Source organism: Puma concolor, chromosome A2, assembly GCF_028749965.1.
Source record: "Puma concolor isolate L17-30 chromosome A2, mPumCon1.1.hap2, whole genome shotgun sequence".
Lineage (NCBI taxonomy): Eukaryota > Metazoa > Chordata > Mammalia > Carnivora > Felidae > Puma > Puma concolor.
This window is the reverse complement of record NC_141668.1, coordinates 151,566,352-151,579,654: the sequence shown is the minus strand read 5'-3', so window position 1 is coordinate 151,579,654 and position 13,303 is coordinate 151,566,352. Positions and strand designations below refer to the sequence as shown.

General features: G+C 40.7%; 1 protein-coding gene across 5 annotated transcripts in view; it reads right to left on the bottom strand.

The window, feature by feature from the left end:
• Positions 1–13,303, bottom strand: part of DCAF1 (DDB1 and CUL4 associated factor 1) — an 87,819-nt gene that overhangs the window by 29,079 nt on the left and 45,437 nt on the right. For all 5 annotated transcript variants that reach the window (XM_086698099.1, XM_086698100.1, XM_086698097.1 and 2 more), the window contains 8 exons: positions 12,387–12,566; positions 11,566–11,775; positions 10,740–10,909; positions 6,548–6,672; positions 4,136–5,399; positions 3,324–3,522; positions 2,064–2,146; positions 1,408–1,492 (listed from right to left, as the gene is read on the bottom strand). In XM_086698099.1, coding sequence (XP_086554225.1) covers positions 1,408–1,492; positions 2,064–2,146; positions 3,324–3,522; positions 4,136–5,399; positions 6,548–6,672; positions 10,740–10,909; positions 11,566–11,775; positions 12,387–12,566 — 2,316 coding nt within the window. The remainder of the gene's footprint in view (positions 1–1,407; positions 1,493–2,063; positions 2,147–3,323; positions 3,523–4,135; positions 5,400–6,547; positions 6,673–10,739; positions 10,910–11,565; positions 11,776–12,386; positions 12,567–13,303) is intronic.

The window sequence follows — 13,303 nt, the reverse complement described above, 5'->3', positions numbered from 1 at the left end:
CTCATGGCTCTATCAACCCGTGAATAACTCCTATATTTATATCCCCTATCCCAGACCTCTCTTCTGAACTCCCGTTTTGTATATTCAACTACCCATTCCCTACCTGAATGTCTAATAACAAACTTCCTGTGTCCAAAAACCCAGAGCCCGGCTGTATCACTTCTCATCACCTGTACCATGCCCTCCTGGGCCCAGCCCCACTACAGTCCTCACATGTGAGCTGGCCCGACACACTCCTAACTGGAAAGCCTGCTCTTGCTTCTCTCACAGAAACCAGACTCACACTTTAGGAACTTTACATCCCATCATGTGTCCTCTGCTCAGCCTCCAGTGCCTGCATCTCACTCAGAGAAGCCAAAGGTCCTAACAACACCCTATATATAAGATGCTACTATGATATGCGTCACCCATTCCCCCACAACACTGAGCTGAGCTCTTACCCCTCTTCCCTCTCCCACCTCCAAAGGGCTTTTCCCTCGGTCTTAAAACACTTTTCCCCCCAGATATCTGCATGACACTTCCTTCAAAGGGAAAGGTTCCTGGGGTGCCTGGGTGGCTCAGTCAGTTAAGCATCCAACTTCGGCTCAGGTCATGATCTCACAGTACGTGAGTTTGAGCCCTGCACTGGGCTCTCTGCTGTCAGCACGGAGCCCAGTTCAGATCTTCTGTCCCCTCTTTGCCCTCCCCTGCTTGTGCATGTGCACTCTCAAAAATTAAAAAAAAAGGGGGGGGGGCACCTGGGTGCCTCAGTCGGTTGAGCCTCCAACTTCGGCTCAGGTCATGATCTCACAGTTTGTGAGTTCAAGCCCCGCGTCGGGCTCTGTGCTGAAAGCTCAGAGCCTTGAGCCTGTTTCAGATTCTGTGTCTCCCTCTCTCTGTCCCTTCCCCGCTCATGCTCTGTCTCCCAAAGATGAATAAATGTTAAAAAAAAATTTTTTTAATAAAAATAAAAAATTAAAAAAAAACAAAACACTCCTTAAACATCACCCTATCAGTGATACTGACCATCCTAGATAAAAGAGAAGTCCCTCACAGCACCATCAAGCACTTCCTAACTTTTACCCTGCTTTCTTTTCCTTGGCAGCACTTACCACCTGACATACCATATATTTGCTTCTCTATTTGTCTCCCCAGTGAGGCTTCATAAAGGCAGGGACTTATATTTCATCTAAAACTTAGTAAGTATTTGAAAATAACTGCTGTGCTAATCATACCTTTCTTAAGTTGTCGGATTAGTTCATGTTTGGTCCCACATGGCTTATAACTACTACACTTCTAGATTTTATCTGGAAAGAATATCACTAAGTAATTTCTTGCTGCCCTTAGGACTGCCCTTCAGTCCAGAAGTTTTCATTACAAACAAATGGGCATAATCAGTTTGAAAGCAGTGGATTCTTAAGTACTTACGTGGGCAATGTCTCCTTTTGTACCTATGACTCGATCCTGAGAGTGCTTACTGAACTCAACATAGTGATCTTCTGTGAAGGAATGCCTACAGACAAACAACAAAAGTACTTAAGTGATACACCTTCAGGAAACAGTCACTGAGCCGACTGAAAATAAACATGATTCTCGGCCTCCTGCCTGACTATACTCATCTGAGGATTCTCAGCAACCAAAGAGGAAAAACTGTATACTTAAGGTTTAAAAAAAAAAAAATCCCTCCATCAGTTTAACCAAGCAGATCCAAAAGAATTAATTAATTAGCAGGAATTACTTTGTTAAAAAAAAATGGATAACAAGCCACACGTCTTTGAACATACCCCAGCAAAGAGTACAACTATCATATGTGAACATGAGAAATTACACAGATGTGCCATTTTGGATTAGTGAAGGGTCAGCTGTGTGATGGGACTGGTAAGAATACTTGGTAAGAATATCTCAGAATTAAGGATAAAACCTTATTAAACATGAGCGACAGACAAGGAAGAGAGAAGTTAGCAATAACTCACAGCATTCGTCTTTTCCCAAAAGGCTTCAAGTTGAAGAATCGGATGAAGGGAAATATAAATTAGGTAAATTGTAGAACAGAAAGAGTTGGGTTATAAAAAATACATACATACTTCATATCAAATACTGATTTCATTCCCCAAAGTGCAGACAGAGGCTGGCTCCAAGTAGCAGATGTCAGCAGCAAGGACCCATCCTAAAAGAAGAAGGAGGCCCAAGGTGGGTAGTCACATGCTTATATAAATGCTGTCTGCCTGTAGCATTTTAACATACAAGCTCAAAAATTATTATTGTATTATATAGAAAATAGAAAAACTACGAAGAACCAAGAAGTGTTCGAAACTGCTGGGATTTAAGTATGTGCACATGCAATGTCCTAAAAAAATACCTAAATTTAAGAAAAGACTAACTCCTCCAGAGCTACTAACAAAAAATACAATAGTTCCAAGGGTAGGGGAAGAAAAAAACTTGGAAAGATGTCAAAGATGGTTCCACCTTTCTTAACATTTGGCCATATATCTCAGTCTCCCTCACCTGAAATATCAGTCAAGTGAAAACATTTCTTAGACTTTCTTAGCTAACAACTCTTAGGATTTTTTCAAAAAGAAAGCCCATTAAGGGGCCCCTGGGTGGCTCAGTCGGTTAAGCTTCCGACTGTGGCTCAGGTCATGACTTCGCAGTTTGTGGGTTTTCAAGCCCCCGGAGCCTGCTTTGGATTCTGTGTCTCCCTCTTTCTCTCTGCCCCTCCCCGGCTCACACTCTGTGTGTGTCTCTCTCTCTCTCAAAATAAATAAACATTAAAAAAAAAATTTTTTTTAAATACTTTAAAAAAAAAGAAAGCCCAATAAAGGCTGAGTCTCCTTTACTCTAGTATCAGGAAAACTATCCTTGTCATCTTAACAGTCCTAACTTTTAGAAATAAAGGTGTCAATTCCATCCACAGAATAATACTAATAAACCATGACCCACTAGAACTATATAATGCTTTTTTCCTAAAAACTCACAGTACTTTGAAATTTATTTCTGACACAAAAAGAAAACTTCTGTGATCATAGTTTCCATCTGAGGCAAATTAAAAAAGAAAGGTTCACACACACATACACATACGACTCTTAGAAGAAGGTTGGCAAGCTTTTTTTTACTTAAAGAGCCGAACAGTAAACACATTAGGCTTTGTAAGCCATATGGTCTGTGTCACAACTACTCAACTCTACCATTGTAGCACAGAAGCAGCCACAGACCACACATAAACAGATAGGCATGGCTATGTTCCAATAAAAGTTTATGTACAAATTAACAGCCAGCCCACAAGCCCATAGTTCCCAAATCATCAAAGAAGAATGAATGAGAACCACCTAGGAAGGGACTCTTACCCTGGAAGGTTCAAGATGTGTGATAGCCGAGTTGTGACAGTTATAGCTGGCCTCCTCTTGTCCACTAAACACATTATAGAGCTTCAACTGCCCAGTGCAGGTGCCAAGCATCAGGAACCGCTCCCGTGCTGAGAATGCACAGCAAGTGAAACCACTCTCATCCTCATTGGCTTCCCTGAACACTGAAATAGGACGGAACCTAAGCAAAAAAAAAAAAAAAAAAAAAAAAAAGAAAAAAGAAAAATCAGAGACAACGCACAAAGAATCCAAAAAAAGAAAACTTTGCTAAAAGGATGAAAGAAAAATTTAAAAAAAAAAGAGCATTTATGTTTCAAATGGGTTCTCCCAAAATATCATAGTGACCTTCAGTGCTTCCTTTTCATTTTAAGTGAGAGAAAAGGACCTCCACTTCCAAGTTTTAACAATAACAAAAGTCCTCATATTTAAAACTTGTGATCCCCTCATCTTTATGTGAGATTTGTAAAGAATCAGAACAGGAAACAACTGGACCAGCACAAAAACAAGTTTGGGAGTCTAGTTAGGAACAGAATGTTGCATGAGTTCTAGAAAACACACTAGTTGTAACAAGAACACAGAGTATCCTTATCCTAATAATATCCTAACAATAACAATCACATAAGGAACCCCTGGTTGACAAAAGGGGGTACAGTCACGTTACTCATGTATTTACACAAAGTGACAATCACTGGTATTTCAGACCAACAAATAGTCCAGCTTTCTGGAATCATCACACTTTGATTTAAATAGAAGAATCATTCCAATTCCCAGGTAGTGAGGTGGCCTCTCCTTACCTGCTAAAGATAAGGTGCCTATCAAAGCATCCGCCATCCACCCCTCCATACTTTGGAAATGATGCCCTGCGGTTTAGCCTTGAGGTAAAGTTTATTGGCGCTTGCCGCCTCTGTTTTGGCTCAGGACACTGATGAGGAGTAAAGAGGGAGAAAGGTGGGCAGGTGGCAACTGGGTTCTTGCAGCGAGCATGCTGCTCTCTAAGATATTCTGTGATGATACTGTCCAGCGTAGGTGGGGAAGGAAGATGTCTGTCCAACTGCTTTTTTATGGCTGGGCTTTGGCTATAGGCGCCATGGTCCGACTTCTGCCGCAACACTCTGATTTTCCTGCCATTGCAGGGTGATGGCCTCTCTCTGATAAAACTGATCCTACCAATCAAGGGGGAATTGCCTGCATAAGATGGGCCAGGCAAGGCTAGTGAACCTTGGGGGGGCCGTGGCTGAGGATGGGCAGTGGGGGCAGGAGGGGCAGTGGCACCCACAGAAGCATGGCTGCCCAGTCGAGTTGCAATGCCATTGGCGATGCGAGGTGTTCGGGGAAGAGAGACAGGAGAAGCAGCAGCAGTGACTGGGGTGAAGGCAGAAGAATGAGAAGCAGCAGTCATGGGCAAGTCAGCCTCTTTCGTCAGCACGGTTGCTGTCTCCCCAAGCCCTTTAGAAATGAGATGGTTACGTATCAACAGAAGCAGCTCTTTCTCAGGGAAGGAAATCCTTGACTGGGCAACAACATCTGCTTTTTGCAGTCGTGCCAGAGACACATCAGTGCCAATGAGAAGAGGCTTTCCTGACACTCGTTCAATGAGCTCAGCAGCATACTTGCAGAACTTGACATGGTCACTGCGCTTGTCCTGCAGCACAGGCTCCTTCATCAACTGCTGGATCTGGCAGCTGCTGAAAAGGGGCAGTTTGCTGATGATCTGCCGGACAGTGCTACTGCGAGAAAGGCCCACTAGGGCCTTGCAGGCCAGAGCCCTTATCTGGTCTGCATCAGTGATGGGCATCTTGATGGATAATAAGGACAGGAGCACCTTGATGCCATTGTTGGACTGAACCACATTCCACATCTTGGCCAGGGTGTGCTCGCTACTTTTCGGAGTCTGAGGCAGCTTTCTCCGAGGAGTTCCAGAGATAAACTTGCCAATACTGGAAATTCGGTTATCCGGGCCACAAACACAATTGATGATAATCTGAAGTGCTGACTTCTGAATTTCAGCATCATGGATAAAGAACTCACCCTCAGCCACTCCCAAAATAATGCTGATACCTATTGGGGAGAAATACAAAACATTTTATATTGTTCTTCAAAAAACTAACAGCCAAATTCAATGATTGTTCCAGAGTCAAAATTTAGACTTCGATTCATTTTGTTCCACCTGAAACTACTGTACCATTTTATTAAAGGACAAGTAACTTTTTGAATAAAATACAATCAGTTCTACTACAATATAGCTTCATGATACAATACTTCATATGCAGTTGTTAAACAGGGGAATGAGGTCAGTATTATGTGGAAGTTACCAGGGTCATGTGCAATTTTTCCTGGGTTAAGGGGAGCAAAAATAGCAGGAATAAGTTAAAACCTTTAGCAGAAAGGAGAAAAACCCTCAGCCTGGCTGCCACAATGGCATCAGGAACCCTTTCTGCTATATATGAAGAAAGTTAAAAACAAGTGGCTGCACCTCAGGCTTTCTCCCCAAAGTGGTACACCCCAAGACCCACAGCCAGTCATACCACTTCCCATGCTCACCTTAGCAGGAGCCCTTACCTGACCTGTTCTTAATACGATACATTTTCCTTTTATTATGTATGATAGCTTCTGTCCATTCTGAGCTGCTTGCCAATTACGGAGTTAGGGCTCAGATTACAAAGTTGCTTTAAGTTTTCTACTGTCTGCCCTAACCCATTTTTCCCATAAACTTTATTTTTGGTATAAGACTCGGCAGAGTACAGGTTTTCAAGAATGAACTTGTACCATCATAGCACATGTATCACTTAGAAAACCTGAGTTCACCAACACAACTGATTCCCTTATATAGGGGCAACTGGGTGGTTCAGTCAGTTAAGATTTCGACTCGGCTCAGGTCATGACCTCGCAGTTCATGAATTCGAGCCCCGCGTTGGGCTCTGTGCTGACAGCTCAGAGCCTGGAGCCTGCTTCAGATTGTGTGTCTCCTCTCTCTGTCCCACTCCCACTCGTGCAGTGTGTATGTGTCTCTCTCTCAAAAATAAACAAACATTAAAAATAATAATAAAAACAAATAAAAGTGTATAGCACAACTTAGATGGGACAAGGCATTCTCCACTACTACATTCTGTTCTAATATTGCAAATCAGGTACACAATTACGGCCAGAATTGCAAAAGAAAACAAATCCAGACCAAGCAATCACAAAAATGTAAAGGTACAACCTACCTACAGTGGAGACGGTGGAGCCAGCCTCATCTAGCACATCCACTGATTCTGCCAACTGCAGCTGGATTTTTGGCACAACAGTGAGAATAGCCAGAACATCCAAAGCAAAGCGCACAGTATCATTCCTGGACAGGAAAAACAATTAGTTAAACGGAAACTAGGAGACAGTCAAAACAAAAAAGTTAAACTGAGATACAGAATAGATCAGAACTACTACCTATGTGGCTCTGTCCCTAGCCAAGACATGAAGAGAGCATTTGTAAGTCACCATGACATTACTTTCAAAACAGTGGGGATGGAATTTTCCCCACTGCTAAAATTAAAAACAAAGGATAATCCCCAATGCTGATAAGGATGTATAAGGACAAATGCTCTCAAACTTTTGGTGGGAGTACAAATAGGACCCTCATTTTGAAAAACAATCTAGAAATAGGAAACAAGATTCTAAAAATGTGCCTAAGCTTTAGCCCAGGAATTTCACCTGAAGAATTTGTCCTAAGGAAATAATCAGAAATACAAACAAGGGGCGCCTGGGTGGCTCAGTTGGTTGAGCGACCGACTTCGGCTCAGGTCATGATCTCACGGTTCGTGAGTTCAAGCCCCGCGTTGGGCTCTGTGCTGGCAGCTCGGAGCCTGGAGCCTGCTTCGGATTCTGTGTCTTCCTCTCTCTCTGCCCCTCCCCCACTCATGCTCTGTCTCTCTCTGTCTCAGAAATAAACATTAAAAAAAATTAAAAAAAAAAAAATACAAACAAGCATTTATGTGTTAAGATGTCCATTATCACATCATTTAAAATAACAAAAGAATTATAAAACCTACACAGATAGTAGGAACACATGTGTGTTAAGTTATAGTACACTCATCTGATGAACTATTCTGCAGCTATGGACAACCGTTCTCAAAGAATTCTAAAGGACAAAGGGAGAGGCTCAAAATACAACATTAATAAAATAGAAAACATAAAATTTTAAGTCTGACCATACCAAGTATTGATAAAAAGGCAGAGAAATGAGAATCCCCATATCCTGCTGTTGAGATGAAAATGGTAAAGCAACATCCAATAAAGATGAAATGCAGACACCCTACAATCCAGCTATATACATCATATCCCCAGAGAGACCCCAAAAGGAGGTATGTGGTATCATTCAATTGATAGCAAAAAAGGAAGTAACAAACACTAAATGTCCATCAATAGGGTAATAAACTAATATAGAAACACGTGAATTCAAATAAATATCAACATATATACATCTCAAAAACACAAGGTTGAAAAAAGCAAGTTGCAAAAGATGCATACAGGATAACATATAATTTAAAAACATACAAAGGAGTATTATATTATTGCTTATACACACACGTGTGTGGTATAAAAATATGAATGGAGAGATATACTCCAAATTCAGAAGACTGGTCACTATGGAGAGGCAGAAAAAGGAATTGAGAAAGAAGCAAATAATGCCACCACATGCCAACACTGCATATTGGGTTGTTATGTTAGTCTCTGTACATTTTGTATACTGAATTATTTCATAAAAAGATGAATTTGGTTAAATTTTATGATCTCAATTAGGTATATTTACACACATTATGGAAAAAAGACTAGAGAAATTAACAGTAGCTGAAAATCATTTCCTTCTCTAAGGATCTGTATATTCTAAACAGAAACAAGTATTTGATTTTTAGAAACAAACTTTTAAAGGACACATTCCCAATATATTTATATTTTCTTTGTAATCAAATATGAATTTGCCACTCAAAAAATGTATTTATAACATTCCTAGTTATCTTCTGAGCTTTCATCATCTTTTCTTTTTTTTTTTTTTTTTTAATTTTTTTTTTTCCACGTTTTTATTTATTTTTGGGACAGAGAGAGACAGAGCATGAACGGGGGAGGGGCAGAGAGAGAGGGAGACACAGAATCAGAAACAGGCTCCAGGCTCTGAGCCATCAGCCCAGAGCCTGACGCGGGGCTCGAACTCACGGACCGCGAGATCGTGACCTGGCTGAAGTCGGACGCTTAACCGACTGCGCCACCCAGGCGCCCCTCATCATCTTTTCAACAAAGTTCAAGTGAACATAATAATCTACTTTAATACTCTAAAACAGTGGTTCTCAGGGCACCTGCATGGCTTGGTCAGTTAAGGGTCTGACTCTTGATACTGGCTCAGATCATGATCTCACAGTCATGAGATCAAGCCCCACGTTGAGCTCACCACAGTGTGTGGAGCCTGCTTGGGATTCTCTCTCTCTGCCCCTCCCCACTCACACTCTCTCAAAATAAATACTTAAAACTTAAATAATAAAAGTAAAACACAGTTCTCCAAGTGTGGTTAGGGGAACCCAGTGATCTCTGAGACCCTTTCAGAAAGTCCCCTGATATAAAAACTATTTTCAGGGGCACCTGGGTAGCTCAGTTGGTTAAGCATCCTGGTTTCGGCTCAGGTCATCATCTTGAGGTTCATGGGTTCGAGCCCCATATTGGGCACTACGCTGACCATGTGAAGCCTGTGTGGGATCCTCCTTCCCTCTGCCCTCCCTGGCACGCGTGCATGCTTTCTTTCTCTCTCTCTCATAAAATAACCTAAAAAAAATTTTTTTAATTATTTTCATAATAATACCAGGGTGTTAGTTTCCTTTCTCACTTTCACTCTCTCACAAGTGGCTACTAGAGCTTTCTGAGGCTATGTCATGTGTGATGTCACAAAAGAGTGAATACAGAAGCAAATATGAGATATTAGGCAGACATTTAAAAACCTTGCTGAAATCATCTGGTTTTATTCTGGAAACTTTTCATAAAAAATGCTAATGTGTAATGGGGTTAAGATTATTTTTAAGTAAATTCGTAAGTATTTTTACATTTACTCAGTTTTACTTTCTAATTGTTAAATATCAACAGATTTACCACAAAAACAAAAGCTCTTTGGGGTTCTCAATTTTTAATACAATAAAAGGGTCCTGAGACCAAAAAGTTTTAAAATGGCTGCTCCAAAAGTTATCTCCCTAAATTTACTATCCTGGCGTTTCACAAACAAGCCATATGCACCCTAAATAAGGCAGTCTTGTCTTTATGACAATGAATGGATAGGGAAAGAAGGTAAAGAATCACTCTTCATAAACTTTGTTACTGTCTTCTCTTCAGATTCTATCTTTTCCAAAATATAACTTTCTCTGATATCACACTCAAGTAGAACCCACCCAAACTCCTGATTCTATCAGCTGTCCTTTTCTGAGCCTCATCCTGTTGTGCCCTGACTGCTTTTAACTGAATTGTGAAAATCATAAAAGCACAAAATACAGTTTTCTATGAAAGAAGATTATGTGTGGCTGTCAGCCAGTAGAGAGATGTTTAAAGTCTAAGTACCAAAAAAAAATACTGAACTGCAGTCTCAAGACAGGACTTCAAACCCACCTCTGCAGCTGTGTAAATTACATAACTTCTGTAAGAGCACAGACCTTGATCCCCATCTTTTGTGCAGTATTCATAATCATCAGAACCATATATATAAACAAACATTCTGTAAATTAAAAATATTATCTTCCGGGGGCGCCTGGGTGGCTCAGTCGGGTTAAGTGTCCGACTTCGGCTCACGTCATGATCTCATGGTTCATGGGTTCGAGCCCCTTATCGGGCTCTGTGATGATAGCTCAGAGCCTGAAGCCTGCTTTGGATTCTGTGTCTTCCTCTCTCCCTGCCCCTCCTCTGATCATGCTCTGTCTCTCTCTCTCTCAAAAATAAAGAAAGATTTTTAAAAGTTAAGAAAAAACAGATTATCTTCGTAGGGGCACCTGGATGGCTCAGTCAAGCATCTGACTTTGGCTCAGGTCATGATCTCATGATTCATGGGTTCGAGCCCCACATCAGGCTCTCTGCTGTCATCACAGAGCCTGCTTTGGATCCTCTAACTCTCTCTCTCCACCACTCCCCCACTAGTGCATCCACACATGCACACGCACTCTCTCAAAAATAAACATTTAAATTATATATGTATATATATGTGTGTATATACATACGTATATATGTATATACGTATGTATATACACATTATCCTCTTTAATCTACTTTCTCAGATTCACACCCAAAATTTCAATTCAGTTCAACAAATGTTTGCTAAGCATACACTATATACAAACCAATATCACCTTAACCAAAAGGCAGAATCTAACTTCATTTAAAACCTCTCTCTAATCCCACCTTGCATAATAGGTCTTCCAATTGCAGGCAATAGAAATAAGCTGCAACAAGAGTTGAACACAAGAAAGTTTCAGGAAGACTTCAGCTGGTTCCCAATATAGTTGCGCTGGACCATACTCTATCAAAAACTCCATCATTTCCACAATCTGTTCATGAGTATATGAACACGCCTATAGGGAGAGATGCATATTATTAAAGAACTCTATTACCTGCTTGCTACCTTCCTCATCACAGCTCAATAGTCAACAAGTTTTGATAAACCTAAGTAATAACAGCTTTCAAATTTCACAATTGAGTCAATAGCCCACATGTGAAATAATGAATATGTTTAATCTTTTACTTATAATTAGACTCATAATACATTTTGCCCAAAAAAAGGTAACAAAATGTTCACAACTTGTTGGTACATATATTTCACAACTTGAAAAAGAAGTACCACATAAAATAACTGGTTTGTTTTCAATTTGTGATTTTTAAAACACATCTTTATTCCAAAACACATCAAGAAAGTTAAAAAATGATACAGAAGTGGAGTAACAGACGTGCCCTTTCAGAAAAAGAATTCCACACAGAAGGAGGCAGGATATCTAGTACTTTTCATAGAAGAAAGCCCTTTTATACACACTTCAGTTCATCTTTTAGTAGCAACTTACAACTAGGAGCAAAACAAGTCCCTGATACATCCATGTTCAAGTATTCTGCCTCTACACAAGGCAAGTATAATCCAACAATGTACATACTGCATAAACTCCATTGATCTCAATGAGTGTTAGGCCCAACAATGCTGTAAGAGTTAACTTTTCCTTTTATGGCAATGTCCTCTCACCTTGTATGGGGGTTGAGGATGGACAAGAATGCCACCCTCAGTCCTCTGAAGTGACTGTTTTACTTGTTCCAATTTAATGGCCAGGTGAGCCTCAAAGTACTTGCGCAAGGCCATGCAGGTATGTTTCCCAGTTTGGCGGCTAGCAAATATTTCATCATCACTCAGAAGTGCACCCTGATCTTCCAAATTTAGAATCTCCAAAGTACTGATCTATTAGGAAAGAGACAAAAAGATGGGGAAAAAGGGAAGGAAGGAAAAAACAGAAAGAAAAAAGTAAAAGGAGGAAAAGGATTACAGTAAACTTTCATGCTCAACAAGACTAACAAACATCAAAGCACATTTGTCTATAAAACATGTTAAGAGTTGCCGTATATAAGCAAAACATTAAACAGTTACTGAAAAATTGCATAGCTTGTAATCATGTTGAAAGACATTCAGGCACAAAACCACTGCTTTAAGAAAGATCAAGATTATCAACACAATTCCCCCTATGAGATTACTATATTCAAGGCAAGTCTACAATGGCAGAGTCCTCTAATCGCTTAAGAGAAGTAAAAGACTTCATTCACAAAAAATGATAGCAAAATTCTTCTAGTCAAAAGCTGCTTCTTGGGGAGCATGGCTGGCTCACTTGGTGCAGCAAGTGATTCTTGATCTCAGGGTGGTCAGTTCGAATCCCACATTAGGTGCTGAGATTACTTAAAAATGAAATCTTAAAAAAAAAAAAAAAAAAAAAGGTTCCTCTCTTCAACACTACTGAAAGGCAGCCAAGACAAGCAAGACCCCTATTCCTCACAAAAAGAAGCCACTGAGAACCTCACCAAATTCACCAGACGACGAAGACCATCATAGCGGTCAAAGAGCTCCAACACAGCCCGGAAGGAGAAGCAAATTGAGAAAAACATGGTAGCATGGCAGCATCCTGAGGCATGAGAACATTCCATTAACCACAGAGTATAGTTCACCACGTCAGACAGAACATTGTGTGGATGCATACAAACCTGCAAAAAATAAAACAGTTTTTAAAAATTTCAGGCAAAGGAACCTTCAAAAAGGGATGAAAAATTCACCACTGTAGCTAGCTATCTGTGCAGAATACAATGATCATCACTAATGCAGTCATTCGGAGTTTAAAACTTAAGTTACAAATGAAATTCTGTAACAATCTATTCCAAACTGAACACCCTAAATTTATTTATTTTTTTTTTTCAACTTTTATTTATTTTTGGGACAGAGAGAGACAGAGCATGAACGGGGGAGGGGCAGAGAGAGAGGGAGACACAGAATCGGAAACAGGCTCCAGGCTCTGAGCCATCAGCCCAGAGCCTGACGCGGGGCTCGAACCCACAGACCGCGAGATCGTGACCTGGCTGAAGTCGGACGCTTAACCGACTGCGCCACCCAGGCGCCCATGAACACCCTAAATTTAGATACTTAAATTTGAGCTATTTACTGAATGCCAAATTTTGCAAATATTTACATCCTCTAATGCTCACAGTGCTCAGTTCCATAGGGTATCAGTTCCCACTTAGAAGGTAAGAGGGTGTCTGAATGGTTCAGTTGGTTAAGCATCCAACTCTTTTTTGTTTGTTTTAGAGAGAGAGAGAGAGAGCGCAATCGGGGGAGGGACAAAAAGAGAATCCTAAGCAGGCTCTGCACTGCCAGCATGGAGCCCAATGTGGGGCTCAAACCCACGAACGATGAGATCATGACCTGAGCTGAAATCAAGAGTCAGAAA